The sequence below is a fragment of the Anolis carolinensis genome, unplaced genomic scaffold (genome assembly GCF_035594765.1).
Source record: "Anolis carolinensis isolate JA03-04 unplaced genomic scaffold, rAnoCar3.1.pri scaffold_10, whole genome shotgun sequence".
Classification (NCBI taxonomy): Eukaryota; Metazoa; Chordata; class Lepidosauria; order Squamata; family Dactyloidae; genus Anolis; species Anolis carolinensis.
In genome coordinates, this window is record NW_026943821.1 from 23,030,011 (window position 1) to 23,045,939 (window position 15,929).

General features: G+C 37.8%; 1 protein-coding gene across 3 annotated transcripts in view; it reads right to left on the reverse strand.

The window, feature by feature from the left end:
• The window catches only part of csmd2 (CUB and Sushi multiple domains 2), a 632,593-nt gene that overhangs the window by 8,968 nt on the left and 607,696 nt on the right, over positions 1-15,929 (reverse strand). For 2 of the 3 annotated variants that reach the window (XM_062962417.1, XM_062962419.1), the window contains 7 exons: positions 14,836-15,015; positions 10,736-10,801; positions 10,260-10,421; positions 8,727-8,839; positions 6,730-6,817; positions 4,924-5,062; positions 1,214-1,392 (listed from right to left, as the gene is read on the reverse strand). In XM_062962417.1, the coding sequence (XP_062818487.1) occupies positions 1,233-1,392; positions 4,924-5,062; positions 6,730-6,817; positions 8,727-8,839; positions 10,260-10,421; positions 10,736-10,801; positions 14,836-15,015 (908 nt within the window). In that variant the 3' untranslated portion in view covers positions 1,214-1,232. The remainder of the gene's footprint in view (positions 1-1,213; positions 1,393-4,923; positions 5,063-6,729; positions 6,818-8,726; positions 8,840-10,259; positions 10,422-10,735; positions 10,802-14,835; positions 15,016-15,929) is intronic. The other variant, XM_062962418.1, reaches the window with a different exon arrangement.

Genomic DNA, 15,929 nt, shown 5'->3' on the forward strand with positions numbered 1-15,929 from the left:
GAACTGAAACACGAAAGAAGGAACCAAAGAATCAACTACAAATTGTTAATTCCCACAATGTTATTATTTAGGAGAATAACTCTTCCTTCAAGGGGTCTTCAAGGCAAGCAATAACACTGGCCAGTAGATATTTTAGTGTCTCAAATGTTAACCTTGTTTCTGGGTATACTTGACCTGCTGTTTCCAAACATGGCATCACTTTTCCCCATTAGCTCTTGTTTTTGAGAGAGGTCCCCATTTGCTTGCCCATAGAAACCATTATAACCATATCCAAGAAATTAGATCTGCCTATCCAATGCACTATTCTAAAACTGTACTCCAGAAACAGGCCTAAAAAGCCAAGACATGTTCCTGACCAGACTTCGGTTATGTAAACAAAGGATATGTCTGTACACCTTTAAACTACCTTACTTCCAGTTCCTGCATATCATAGAGTCATCCTGGGGCACTTAGAAATTCCTAGACATATCACATTTAGGAATTTGCTAGGTCCTCCAGGATTACTCTATGTTAATTTCCTGGGAAGCAAACCAAAGAATTGCCTGGAGGTCCTAGAAAATTCCTACACAGACGATTGTTTCTTGGGCATGAGTGAGATGAAGGATCTGGGTCCCATGATTATGGGGGTCTTCGTCTAATGTAAAACTGCTCATAAAAATAAAGGTGTAATCATAGACCATGAAGGCACACTTCCATAACACTTCCTAAGAAAGGATACTAGGGTTGATTGACATCACTGATGATGTTTTGGTTGAGTTGGGCAGATACCCAAATATTAAACGGCTGAACATAGTTACCTGAAAATCATAAGTTCTGAACATTGCAGATACGGCAATGTTAAAGAAAGGTAAAGCACCTGGAACAGTTGGGTTTCCAGTCTCCTTTTGTCCACAAATTCAATGGTCACCTTATCGTCTCTTTGGGTGTGATTTTTTTTTTTTGCAAAAGGGGAATAAAAGTGACTTATCCAGAGCTTGAGAGAATGAGAGAAAAAAAAATATTTTTGAGCACAACTCCCAGCAGCCCTTATGTTGGTCAAGGGATCCTGTAAGCAAGAGTTTCTCAATCTTTCAGGTTATTTAGTAACCATATTCGAAGGCAGTGAAAAAAAAATCCAATTAAAATGTCAGTTTAATGAGAATTTTGAAACCAATGGGGGTAGCGATTTAAAATTATGCCCGTAGTGATTTGTACATGAGAACCAGGTACTTACTGCGCAGAATTCTTAAATGCTATACCGCAGTGCACACCGTGCTGACTGTAAACTCTGCCTCGTTGGCCATGATATCTGTCGGCTGCAAGTTGCGGTCATACATTGGGTTTTCAAATGTTCCTCGGACGTTGGTGTTTTCATGGCCAGCATAGCCATTGAAGGGCACCTTCGGTCTCCTTCTGAACCAGATGGTGGTCAAAGAAACATAGGAGGGAAACAGAGAGAACGTAGTGGATGGTAGCAGATAACACAACATCAACGAGACTCTCAAAAAAGGAGTGAGTGGCAGAAACCATCGCTACCATGAGGACATGTTTAGATGCCATGACTATAGTTTTAGATACATTCTGTACATAAACCACAGCAGGTTGACATGCATAGACAGCAGCATTTTCCATATAGAAATACAGCATTTTCTGCACAGGATGTAATATTTCTACATTAAATATTTTCTACAGAGAAAAAAATACTTTCCTGCGTGGAAAAATGTTGGTTTCTGTGCAAAAAACAACAATGTGTGAATTTTGCACAAAGTAATTCCAACACTGCGAAGATTCCTATCAATCCAGGATACTGTATATACTCGAGTATAAGCTGATCCGAATATAAGCCGAGGCACCTAATTTTACCACCAAAAAACTGGGAAAACGTTGACTCAAGTATAAGCCGAGGGTGGTAAATTTCAGAAATAAAAATAGATACCAATAAAATTACATGAATTGAGGCATCAGTAGGTGAAATGTTTTTGAATATTTACATAAAGCTCAAATTTAAGATAAGACTGTCCAACTCTGATCAAATCATTATTCTCATCTTCTTCAATGTAAATGTGCTTATGTATCTTTTTAATAATAATAGAGGAAAATAATACATGTAATAATAATAATAATAATAATAATAATAATAATAATAATAATAAATACAGGAAGATAATACATGTAATAATAGAGTAAAATAATAAATGTAATACTAAGATCAGAGTGAAATAATAAATGCATTAATAATAATAAAAATAGAGTAAAATAAATGTAATAGTAGCAACAATAATAGAGAAACATAATAAATGTAGTAATACTGATAATAATAGGGGAAAATAATAAATGTACCCTATATTCTCGAGTATTAGCTGACCCAAATATAAGCCAACCAGGACCCTCACCCGAGGGAGGCTTTGTCAGTCTGAAAAACTAGGATTATACTTGAGTATATACAGTACTTCTTGGTGTAGTTTCTCAGTACAAAGAAATGTTTTTCAACAATTTAAACATATTTTCAGATATTATTTTCATCTTATTGGACAGTCTCCATCTGAGCAAGGATACCAGCATTCTTGTTTGCAATTGCTTTTCACACTTATTACTTGTCATGTGAGGAAAACCAGAGGCACTCCAAGTGGCCAGCTACTGATCAAATGACACTTAGCATAATGCCAAATTTTTAACTTTGTGTTTTTAAATACATTACAACTGTATTCTTGGTTCGCTTCTGACACAATAAATAAATAAATAAAATGTAAACCATAGAGTCTGATGGAGGACTCAGGCACCCCTTCTACACTGCCGTATAATCCAAATTATCAAAGCAGATAATCCACATTATCTGCTTTGAGCTGGATTATATGAGTCTACACTGCCATATAATCCAGTTCAAAGCAGATAATCTGGTTTTTATTTGGCAATGTAGAAGAGACTTCAGAGACAGGTAATGGTAAGGCTTCTGTGAAATACCTAAAAGGACAATGGGTTACCCTAAACTATGAAGACCAAAATCCATTGCTTGTGGTGATAAGAAAATAATCAAACAAACTCAATGTATATCCAAAAAACAGGACTGTCCCAATTGCATATAAGTAGAAATCAGCTGTTCTTCTCTGGAAGTATAAGGACAAGTTTTTCATGTGAGTAAATGTCCTGTTCTTTATTATATGAGTAGACTCCAGTTTCCATATAACTTGACTCAAACCTGCAACCGGTTTCGACTCACAGGAGTCTTCGTCAGGCGGTTGGTTGTATTATTTGTATTATTATTATTATCACATGAAAAACTTGTCCTTATACATTGAGAGAAGAACCGCTGATTTCTACTTATATGCGATTGGGACAGTCCTGTTTTTTGGATAGACATTGATTTTTGGATATACATTGAGTTTGTTTGATTATTTTCTTATCACCACAAGCAATGGATTTTGGTCTTCAAGGCTTCTGTGAACCCATAGTGCCCCAAAAGCCCATGATCTTGGGGTCTCCATAAATCATAAATGACTTAAAGGCACACAACAACAGCTCCATAGGTTAATTAACTTGTGAATCTTACTGCAACAGGCTTGTAGATAAACTGACAGGAAACAGATTTATTAATGGGAATAAACACCCTCAGAATGGAACCTTTGCTTTCCAAAGTTTCCTCCGAGGATCCTTCTGATTATCAACTGTTGGGAGGCATATTATGGGAACAATCTCTGTGAGCCTTATCTCCACCTTGTTCTGGCTGTGAGTTTCCCTGGAGGCATCTGGCAGACCAGAGCGAGGAAAAGAGCAAGGCAGCAATACTGATTTGTGTTCTCTGCAAGGGATTGCAAGATAATTTCTTTCCCTGGGGACATTTTTTCCTCACAGACTAATCTCTGAATATTCATCACCGCATTTTGACACGTCGGCCCCTAAACCCTGTTGTTAGTCCAGACTAGAACAGAAGCATTGAGACTAAGCGTTTTTTAACTTCTATATCGATGCACCATTCAGCGGGTCTACTTTAGTTCAGGCTAACCAATAGGCTATAGGTCATATAATTAGACAACCCAGTTGGTTAAAGTCTCTCTGTGATCTTTTATCTCCATGTCTTGACATGTATAAATTCCGCCAGCACTGTGATGGAAATTTTAATGGATTCCTATTTCCCTATGAAAATATCTATTTATGCACAGAGTTCATCAAAGAGGACACATGCACATATTGTCTCACAAATACTCATGCCCAGAATTCTCTTATTCACGGTCACTATGTATTCAAAAGACATGGATTCTAAGAGTTTCTTGATCTTGATTTACTATGCAGGAGTTTATGCAAGTGACAGTGGTCTGTTCCTGTTGACTGATATTCCCAACTTTTCACTCCAGCAGTCTCAGCTGTGAATTATGTCAGACTTCCTGCTTCTGACTTCACACTGGAGGTTTCTGGAGGGAATCATGTATAATGTCAATTTGCTGCATCCTCTTTGGAGGGACACTAGACCCCCGTTGCTTGCAGCTGCTGCCGCCTGGTAAACCAGGATAGGAGGCAGTTGGCCAGGAGAAACTTCCCTTTGTTTCATAACTAAATAACAGATATAGGATTTCTAAGAACCTACCACAGGCTTTTCATGGAAATATATATTGATCAGAGGCTGCTGTTGCCCTCCTTTAAGACCGAGAGAGCGTGATTCCTGGTCACCCAGGAAGTTTTGTGGTCAGACAGGAATTCCTAGATTCCTAGCCCAACACTGAACCTGTGGTTCTCAACCTGTGGGTTCCTAGGTGTTTTGGCCTACAACTCCCAGAAATCCTAGCCAGTTTACCAGTTGTTAGGCTTCCTGGGAGTTGAAGGCCAAAACATCTGGGGACTCACAGGTTGAGAACCTCTACACTACACCATAGTGGCCCTAAGCAATTGCTTAGCATCCGCAAAACTCTTTGTTTTCATTTTCTCACCTTCTTCTTATTTCCAAGGACTCACCTGTGCTTGTAGAGATAGAGCACAAACCCTGCAATAATCAGGGCAATGAAAGGCACGAGGATTGCAGCTGCCACCGAGCTGCTGTTGGAGGCGAACGGATGTCCCAACGATTCAGAATCTCGTTCGTTGATGCTACTGTCTGAAAAGGAAAATCCAGTAAGTCAGGGAAGCTATATTTTCTTGGGACAGAGAAGTTGGGAACTGTCTTTCAATATGTGTCCAGTGTATTTTGGGGTGGTCAAACCTGGGACAACCCAGAAGTCCTACAGAACTCAAGACCTAACCTCAATGTCTTTAAAAAAGAGAGACGATTTTTGGGATGGCTTTGTGCCTCCAAACCAATCAAAAGGTTCAAAGCCACCAACCTGGACTGGAGTCACCTACTCATAGGGCAGGTGGTGTCCCCTCTTATTATGTAGGACTGTTGTTGGTGAACCTTTGTTGTGTGATGGTGCCTTCAAGTCACCTGTTGGCTTGTGATGATCACACCATGGATTTCATAGGGTTCTCTTAGGCTAGGAATGTTCAGAGGTAGTTTTGATAATTCCTTCCTCTGAAATATAGTCTACAGAACTTGTTATATGTTGGTGGCCTTCCATCCATGTACTAACCAGGGCTGACTCTTCTTAATTTCCAACACCAGAAAGGTATTCCATACCTCACAACCTCTGAGGATGCCTGCCATAGATGTGGGCGAAACGTCAGGAAAGAATACTTCTGGAACATGGCCACACAGCCCGAAAGACATACAACAACCCAGAAAGGTATGTCACACATTCTTAACAGCCCTGCATACCGATGTGCACATATGTGATTGTATATGAGTTATGTAAAAAAGCAGGACAGTAGAGTCTCACTTATCCAACATTCGCTTATCCAATGTTCTGGATTATCCAGCGCATTTTTGTAGTCAATATTTTCAATATATCGTGATATTTTGGTGCTAAATTTGTAAATACAGTAATTACTACGTAGCATTACTGCATATTGAACTACTTTTTCTGTCAAATTTGTTGTGTAACATAATGTTTTGGTGCTTAATTTGTAAAATCATAAGCTTATTTGATGTTTAATAGGCTTCTCCTTAATCTCTCCTTATTATCCAACATATTCACTTATCCAATGTTCTGCCGGCCCGTTTATGTTGGATAAGGTTAAATTGCCTCTGCGTCTGTCTCTGTCTCGGTTCTATGTGTATATGGGCATTGAATGTTTGCCCTATATGTATATAATGTGATCCGCCCTGAGTCCCCTTCGGGGTGAGAAGGGCGGAATATAAATACTGTAAATAAATAAATAAGTGAGACTCTACTGTATATGATATCTGGGTGCAGAATTAAGCATCCCGTGGACATCTACATTCATGTTTGGTTTTTGTTACAGCAAGTTTCTAAGCTCTCATAATTCCCATGATGATCTCCGATTCTACAACGCTTGCGGAAATCAAAGCCATAGATTGAATGTAATTTCTGATAGTTGGGACAAAGGCTCCGGCGCTTTGCACAGTTGCTTGTCCATTACTAGCAAATGAGAAGAGATGAAGCAATGTAATTGGAACAAGCAAGCCAATAAGATACCATGCAAATCTGTTCATTTTGTATAATTTATATGCAAGACGTCAACCCAGCAAAAATCAAATCACATCTGATAGTTCACCCAACACATATATTTACACTTAAATTGAAATTCCCTCTTATTGTTATATTGCTGTATGCAAATTTCATATGTACGCGGTACGCACCAGGGATAGAATGCAATTCTGTATAAAAATCCATTAAAAATTAAAATGGGCATAGAAATGCTCACCTAGCCTCTGGAGGCCAAACTGTCCAAACCCTTTGCCATGTACAAAACCCTGGTAGACAAATGTCCCGCTGGATGACTCTGGACTGACCTGCAACCAGGAAGAACAAGGAAAGGTCACAAACGGGTATTGTTTGTTGCATGAAGATTTTCACTTGGGAATTTGTGTATATGCACCAATCCGCATATCTATGGGATATATTCCTGAATTTAGCATGTAAATAGGAAATTGTGGGTAACAGTGAACCTCAATGAAATGAACAACATCTGCAGAAGTTACTGTAGGATCCAGTTGGAGGACACAAACATTCCTAGAGAGGTCTTTTCTAGGTCCTACTGTGAAGTTGAATGGAAAGTTCTGGAAGACACATACCAAAGAACCTCTTGGAGGACCTAAAAAAGTCCTTGATAGGCTTTATTTTGATGCAGGCAAATGAAACCACAAGCACCACCAGTCCTAGTGAAACTGAGGTTGTACCAGGCATGAGAAAACTTCATCCCTCCAGGTATTTTGGACTTCAACTCCCACAATTCCTAACAGCCATAATTTTCTTCCAAAAGTTCCCAACAAAAGGTAGTATAAAACAATATAAGTAGGCAAAAATATGGTCTTTTCTAATGACCATGATGAAGATGACCATCATGACAATGGTGATAATAATAATATCATAACACTATCATGTCTTCTATTGATTGTTGTTATGTTCCTTCGAGTTATACTGTAGTTCCATACTTTTCTTCCAAAAGTTCCCAACAAAAGGTAGAATAAAACAATATAAGTAGGCAAAAATATGGTCTTTTCTAATGACCATGATGAAGATGACCATTATGACAATGGTGATAATAATAATATCATAACGCTATCATGTCTTCGATTGATTGTTGTTATGTTCCTTCGGGTTATACCGTAGTTTCGTACTTTTCTTCCAAAAGTTCCCAACAAAAGGTAGAATAAAGCAATATAAGTAGGCAAAAATATGATCGTTTCTAATGACCATGATGAAGATGACCATTATGACAATGGTGATAATAATAATATCATAACGCTATCATGTCTTCTATTGATTGTTGTTATGTTCCTTCGGGTTATACCGTAGTTTCGTACTTTTCTTCCAAAAGTTCCCAACAAAAGGTAGAATAAAGCAATATAAGTAGGCCAAAATATGGTCTTTTCTAATGACCATGATGAAAATGATCATCATGACAATGGTGGTAATAATAATATCATAACACTATCATGCTTTCTATTGATTGTTGTCATGTTCCTTCAAGTCATTTCAGACTTATGGAGATCCTATCATAGGTTTTTTTTTTTTTTGGCAAGGATTATACAGAAGTGGTTTGCGCTTTGCCTTATGCTTCATGCGGGGAGAGATTACTCAAGACCACCCAGTAGCTTTCTGTGGCTGAGCAGGGATTTGAACCCTGGTCTTCTAGATCCCAAGTCCAACATCCACTAAGCCAATGGTTCTCAACCTGGGGTCCCAAAATGTTTTTGGCCTACAACTCCCAGAAATCCAAGCCAGTTTACCAGATGTTAGGATTTCTGGGGGTTGAAGGCCAAAAACATCTGGGGACCCCAAGCTGAGAACCACTGCACTAAACCAAGACAGACCTTAATCAGGGGTGGGTTTCATGAAGCCTTCCAGAAGTTGTTGGATTTCAACTCCCAGCATTCCTGTACAGCCACTAGTGGACAGTGAAGCAACAGCTCCCCCTGTGGCTGGAATCGTGAAGCTGGAAAAAAATGTTAAATGCCTCTGTGTCTGTCTATATATGTTGTTTGTCTGTTGGCAGTGAATGTTTGCCATATATGTGTTCATTGTAATCCGCCCTGAGTCCTCTTCGGGGTGAGAAGGGCGGAATATAAATACTGTAAATAAATAAATAAATTATCAATGCTTCCAAGAATGCACAATCTAGCAATATCCAGAAGGCTCTATGCTTCCCATGCCTGACCAAAACAATGAGTCAATACCCCAACTGGCACCAGTACTTACATGTCCATCTAACGCCCATTTGTCATTCTTGAATTTGTTCATGAAGATCTCCACCGGCCCTGTAATCTGGTACACCTGGAGAAGAAGATGAACATCTTCTCTTTTGTAAATACCTAGACAAAAAAGCAAAGGGGTGATTGAATCTTTACAGATTTATGATATACTTGGTTAAGAAATAAAGTGACAAGACACAGAGAGCATTACACTAGATTGAGAAAGCAGCACTCTAGTAAGCTTAGTTTCTGAAGCCGTTCCATGGGTCAAACTAGATTAAGCATTTACCGTATATACTTGAGTATAAGCTGCTTCCGACCTCCAAATGCCTTGCGCAATCCTCGAGTTCCTCCCTATGGCTGAAATAATGCACAAATCTACATGGCGTATGCAAAATCATTCCAGTTTCTTAGCGTGCCCACTTCTTTTTAACACACTCCATGACTTTGACTATCACCTTCTAAAAATGAAAAAGGTAATTGTCAAAGTCACTGGAGTGTTAAAAAGCTACGACTTATAGTAGCTTAAGGGCCGGGCTGTGGCGCAGCTGGCTAGTAACCAGCTGCAATAAATCACTACTGACCAGAGAGGTCATGAGTTCGAAGCCTTATTTTTTTAATTAATTTTATTGCAACTTATCTTTTTTATTTATTATATTTTATTATTTTGTTGTATAATTTTTAGTTATTTTGTTATTATAGTATTTTATTGTATTAATTTTTTAGTGTTTTTTATTGTATTATTTGTATTTATTTTATTTTTTATTCTTTTATTAACACTGGGCTGAGTGGGTTGCTAGGAGACCAAGTGGGCAGAGCTTAGAGCCTTCTAAGTGGCAGCCATTGGATAAAAACAATTACTTCTCTCCCTCTAATTAGGAATTTATTTTTCTTTGCTTTTTGTTGCATCAACCTAGAGGCGTGGATGATGGGTTGTGTTGTCAAATTTCGAGGTTGGGGGGCCTGTAGTTTTGTTGTTTTGTGGGTCGCCGTGATGCCATCACTCTTTTATATATATAGATTGTTTTTATTCGGGCTTGGCCCCATGTAAGCTGCCCTGAGTCCCCTTTGGGGAGATAGAGGCGGGGTATAAAAATAAAGTTATTATTATTATTATTATTATTATTATTATTATTATTATTATTTACCCACAAAAAAAATGTTTCGAATTCTGGAGTGGATCCAGAGTGGACTCTCTGTGGATACCAAAATCTGTGGATACTCAAGTGCCATTATATACAATGGCTTAGTAAAATGGCAAAAATAACATTTCTTTGTGGGATTTTTTGGGGGTAATATTTCCATGCCATGGATGGTAGAATCCGTGGATACAGAGGGCCAAATGTACTATGTACCTGGACTTGAGTGATTGACACTGTCACTATTTTCTCCATCTCAACAGCCAAATGTCTTGGATCAGTTGTACCATCCATGTTTCCAAGATAAAGGTGATGTATGGTTGATGTAAAATACTTTACCTGACTAATTTTATTCTTCCCCTGAACGAATTAGAAGAGAAGGTGGTAGTAGGACATCTTACCAGATACTTGCAACTCCACACCGCTGTGGTCTACAAGGGTGGCGTTGACTTTACAAGTGATTGGGTCAAAGCTGGTGACAGACAGCATGGCCGGCTGCTTCTTCCCCATATACTCATAAGAGCCTTTCCAGAAGGAATTTTTTGCAAAGACATCCGGCGGTACTAAAAACAAGACACAAAATAGAAGGAAAAAATATCGGTAAGGTGTGGGTCAGGACTTCAAAGTATGGCTCTGGATACAGGTTGGTTTCGTCTTTTACTTTGTGTATTTCATTGATGCCGGCCTGCCATTAATTAAAAATATCTTGATTAATGGGATGTGTTTTCTGCTGTGAAGTTACCAATCATTCAACCGAGGTGTAAATTTGCAGGCACTGAAACACCATCAGGGTTTCTGGGTGAGCCATATGGACTACATAACTGTTAGTGTTAATGTTATTAATTTGATGCTAATAAAATTAATCAAAAAGGGCTACCTGGCACTTTTGGAAGAGGTGGGTCTCTCGCAGTGCCCACCGGCCTCCCACTCGGTCGGATATCCGCTGAAAAAGACACGCAAAGGACCACGGATCATTAAACGTCCAAGTGGTACAATATGCAGATATATCATATGAAGTATGGGTGTGAGAGTATGTAAGTAGCTAATGAAAATCATGCCTACAAGGGTAAGATGGAGATAATACATTTCATCTTCAAAGGAGCTATCCAAGGTACTGAATCCATCTCCCAAATAGGTTCCAGATCTTGGATAGTGACACCAAAGTTCAACCTAAATGATGAAGTAGATTCCTGGTTGAGAAAGCCAGCATGGTATCATAGTGGACGATGGATCCAAAGAACAGGGTTGGTCCCTATTTACATTGAAACCCACTGGGAGATCCTGGATGAGTTACATAATCTCAAAAAACCCCATTAAAGGTTTGCTTTAGGGTCTCCGTAAGTCAGAAATAACATGCAAGCAACAACAACAACAGCAGCAATAATTGCTGTATAATTATACCACAGCAATTATTATATATTATACTAGCTGTGCCCGGCCACACGTTGCTGTGGCAAAGTATGGTGGTATGGGAAATAAAGTATTGAGGAACTGGTGGTAGTTAAGGTAAAGGGTAAAGGTTTGACCTTACATTAAGTCCATTATAAATGGGTAATATAGCTGTGTGGAAAGGCCTTGAGTCTACACTGCCACATAATCCAGTTAAAATCAGATAATCTGCATTTTATAGTCAGTGTGGAAGAGGCCTAAGTGAGGCCTAACTCTGCCTGTCCCCTGGGATGAGTGAGTTGCTAGGAGACCAAGTGGGCGGAGCTTAGCCTTCTAACTGGCAGCAATTGGATAAAAACAATTATTCCTGTCCTTCTAATTAGGATTTATTTTTCTTTTATTTTTGTTGTATGAACGTAGAGGCATGGATGAGGGGTCGTGCTGCCAAGTTTAGTGTTTCTGGGATGTGTAGTTTTGTTGTTTTGTCCTAGGCCGAAATTTCATTACCCTTTTATATATATAGATTTATAATCCTATGATATCTGCTTAGAAGTGGATTATATGAGGCCCCTTCTACACAGCTGTATAAAGTCCACACTGAACTGGATTATATGGCAGTGTGGACTCAAAATAATCCAGTTCAAAGCAAATACTATAGATTTATCTGCCTTGGCATTCTGAGTAATATAGCTGTGTGGAATCTACCCTGCCATATAATCCCGTTGAAATCAGATAATATGTATTTTTTATAGGAAGTGTAGAAGAGGCCTGAAAGAAGAGGCCCTGGGTGCCATTCTGGCTGAGTGGGTTGCTAGGAAACGAAGTGGGCGGGGCCTACCCTTCTAACTGGTAGCAAGGGGAAAAACAGCTTTTCCACATCTCCTAATTTGGACTTTTTTCTAGGATTTTTTGTTTGAAAGACATAGCTTGGATGACTATGTCTTTTGAGGCCAAATTTGGTGTGATTTGGTTCAGTGGTTTTGTTGTTTACTCCATAGTAAAACATCACACTACATTTTTATATATATATATATATATATATATATATATATATATATATATATATTAGCTCTGCCCAGCCACGCGTTGCTGTGGCGAAGTCTGGTGGTATGGGAAATAAAATATTGAGGAATTGGTGGTAGTTAAGGTAAAGGGTAAAGGTTTTCTCCTGACATTAAGTCCAGTTGTGTCTGACTGCACACAGAAGTGGATTAAATGGCAGTGTGGAGTCAAGATAATCCAGTTCAAAGCAGATAATATAAGATTATAAAAGGGTTATATAGCTGTGTGGGCCTTGAGTCTACCCTGCCATATAATCCAGTTCAAATCTGATAATCTGTATTTTATAGGCAGTGGGAAAGAGGCCTGTGCCTGTCCCCTGGGCTGAGTGGGTTGCTAGGAGACCAAGTGGGCGGAGTTTAGCCTTCTAACTGGCAGCAATTGGATAAAAACAATTATTCCTCTCTCTCTAATTAGGACTTTGTTTTTCTTTTCTTTTTGTTGTATGAACGTAGAGGCATGGATGAGGGGTTGTGCTGCCAAATTTAGTGTTTCTGGGATGTGTAGTTTTGTTGTTTTGTCCTAGGCCGAAATTTCATTACCCTTTTATATATATAGATATAAATTAGCATGATACCAGCTGCACTGTGTGTTCTAAGAGTGTCGCTCTGTAAATGATTTTGAGACAGGCACTAGGAAGTTAATTCTTTCCGCAGTGCATAATTGAATTATGTCACAAGATGTGGCAACGGCAACAAGCTTAACTGGTGGAGTTTTAAAGGGATTAATAGAATTCATAGAGCATGGCTCTATAAGGATATTAAAACTGGGGGAAGCTCATATGTATGCTATTAACCATGGAAACAGCTAGACAGAACCTCCATGTTTAGAGACAGTATTCTTCCCAGTAACACGTGAGAAAATGGAGAGAACAGTCCTTTGTTTCCTGGTCAAAAACATGGGTTTCTTAGCAGTTCAACAATCCATTTCGGAAAAATGTGCAGAGGTGAGAATTTTACGCAGCTTCCCCCAGATATACACATCTCAGCGTTTTTGGAAATCAGTTTTGCACAGAAATAAGTGATTTTTCTGGTATTATGGGAAACAGTGGTGGTTATGTGTGTGAAAAATGTGATATTTTTGTACCAAAATGAAATGTGTGCAGAATAATTTCACCTAACATTTCGGGATAGGCAAATACCAGGTGAAAAATGCAAGGAAATATTTATTTTAAACTATGGAAATGATTCACCCTTACATGCATGAATGAAACAGTCTAAGATTATAGCCCTGGGAGACATTTCTCCTAAACAACAATGGAGGTACCGTATATACTCGAGTATAAGCCGACCCGAATATAAGCCAAGGCACCTAATTTTATCACAAAAAAGCTGGGAAAACATTGACTCCAGTATAAGCTGAGATACCAATAAAATTACATTAATTGAGGCATCAGTAGTTTAAATGTTTTTGAATCTTTGCATCAAACTGTAATTTAAGATATGACTGTTCAACTCTGATTAAATCATTATTTTCATCTTCTTCATTGTAAATGTGTTTATGTATCCTTTTAATAATAATAGAGTAAAATAATAAATAAATAATATAATAATAAATAAATGTATTAAAAATAATAAATACAGTAGAGTCTCACTTATCCAACATAAACGGGCCGGCAGAACGTTGGATAAGCGAATATGTTGGATAATAAGGAGAGATTAAGCCCATTAAACATCAAAATAGGTTATGATTTTACAAATTAAGCACCAAAACATCATGTTATACAACAAATTTGACAGAAAAAGTAGTTCAATACGAAATAATGCTATGTAGTAATTACTATATTTACGAATTTAGCACCAAAATATCATGATTTATTGAAAACATCGACTACAAAAATGCGTTGGATAATCCAGAACATTGGATAAGCGAGTGTTGGATAAATGAGACTCTACTGTAAATGTATTAATAATAATAAGCAAAATAGAGTAAAATAAATGTAAAAGTAACAACAATAGAGTAAAATAATAAATGTAACAATAATAATAATCATTAATAGAGTTAAACAATAAATGTAACAATACCAATAGTAATAGAGAAAAATAATAAATGTAATAGTAATCATTAATAGAGTTAAATAATAAATGTAACAATACCAATAGTAATACAGAAAAATAATAAATGTAATAATAATCATTAATAGAGTTAAATAATAAATGTAACAATACCAATAGTAATAGAGAAAAATAATAAATGTAATAATAATCATTAATAGAGTTAAATAATAAATGTAACAATACCAACAATAATAGAGAAAAATAATAAATATACCATATATACTTGAGTATAAGCCGACCTGAATATAACCTCACCAGGACCCTCACCCGAGTATAAGCCGAGGAGGTGTTTTTTCAGTCCTAAAAAAGGACTGAAAAACTAGGCTTATATTCGAGTATATACAGTATTTTTCCTTCTCATTCTCTCAACAACTTGTTGGTCAATGCTAGGGAAATAAAACTAATAGGATTGCAAAGGGCACCTGGCTTTCAAAGGACAAGCTTTCTTCAGCCCCTGTTTCGACACACTTACCTAGGCAAATGGGAGGCTTGCCTGTCCAGCTGCCATCAGATTTACAAGTCCTGTGTTCTGATCCTCCAGTGAGATAAAAGCCACTTTGGCAAGAGTAGATCAAGGTGTAGCCAAGGGAAGGCAAGTCCAGGGCACCCACGTTGGCATGGGCTGGGGTGTCTGGCTCCTTGCAGTTGTGAGCTGGAACGACACGCAAGAGAACAAGCTGGAAAAAAGCTATCCTGCCTTATGTTCTGAGCTCCAGACCTCCTCAAAATTTCATTAGATGTTGAAAACTAACATTCACTATTATTCATAAATGGTGCACCAGATGGTGGTCTTCAACAGAAGAAAGAGCCACAGCCTTTTAGCTGATGGTTTCTAGCATCCCTTACAACAAATTTGAGACCTGGACCTCTGAATAAATATATTCTAGCCAGGGTATTTAAGAATCAGTGTTTCAGATTCACGAGACTGGATCCAAGATTCCCGGGATTGAGATGTTCCTGTGCCTCAAGGGCATGACAATTGGAAAATGGACAAAGGGAATTGGGCATCTTTTATCCTGTATTTTTGTTTTAATTGATATATTATATTACTGTTTTATCTTTTTATAGTGTGATTTGTATTATGTTGCCTACATTTTGTCCTATGTTGTTTGGACCTCTGCCCCATGTAAGCCACCCCGAGTCCTCGCGGGGAGATGGTGGTGAGGTATAAATAACTAATAATAATAATAATAATAATAATAATAATAATAATAATAATAATAATCTGAATACAGTAGAGTCTCACTTATCCAAGCCTCGCTTATCCAAGCTTCTGGATAATTCAAGCCATTTTTGTAGTCAATATTTTCAATATATCATGATATTTTGGTGCTAAATTCGTAAATACAGTAATTACAACATAACATTACTGTGTATTGAACTACATTTTCTGACAAATTTGTTGTATAACATAGTGTTTTGGTGCTTAATTTGTAAAATCATAACCTAATTTGATGTTTAATAGGCTTTTCCTTAATCCCTCTTTATTATCCAAGATATTCGCTTATCCAAGTTTCTGCCGGCCCGTTTAGCTTGGATAAGTGAGACTCTACTGTACTTGTTATT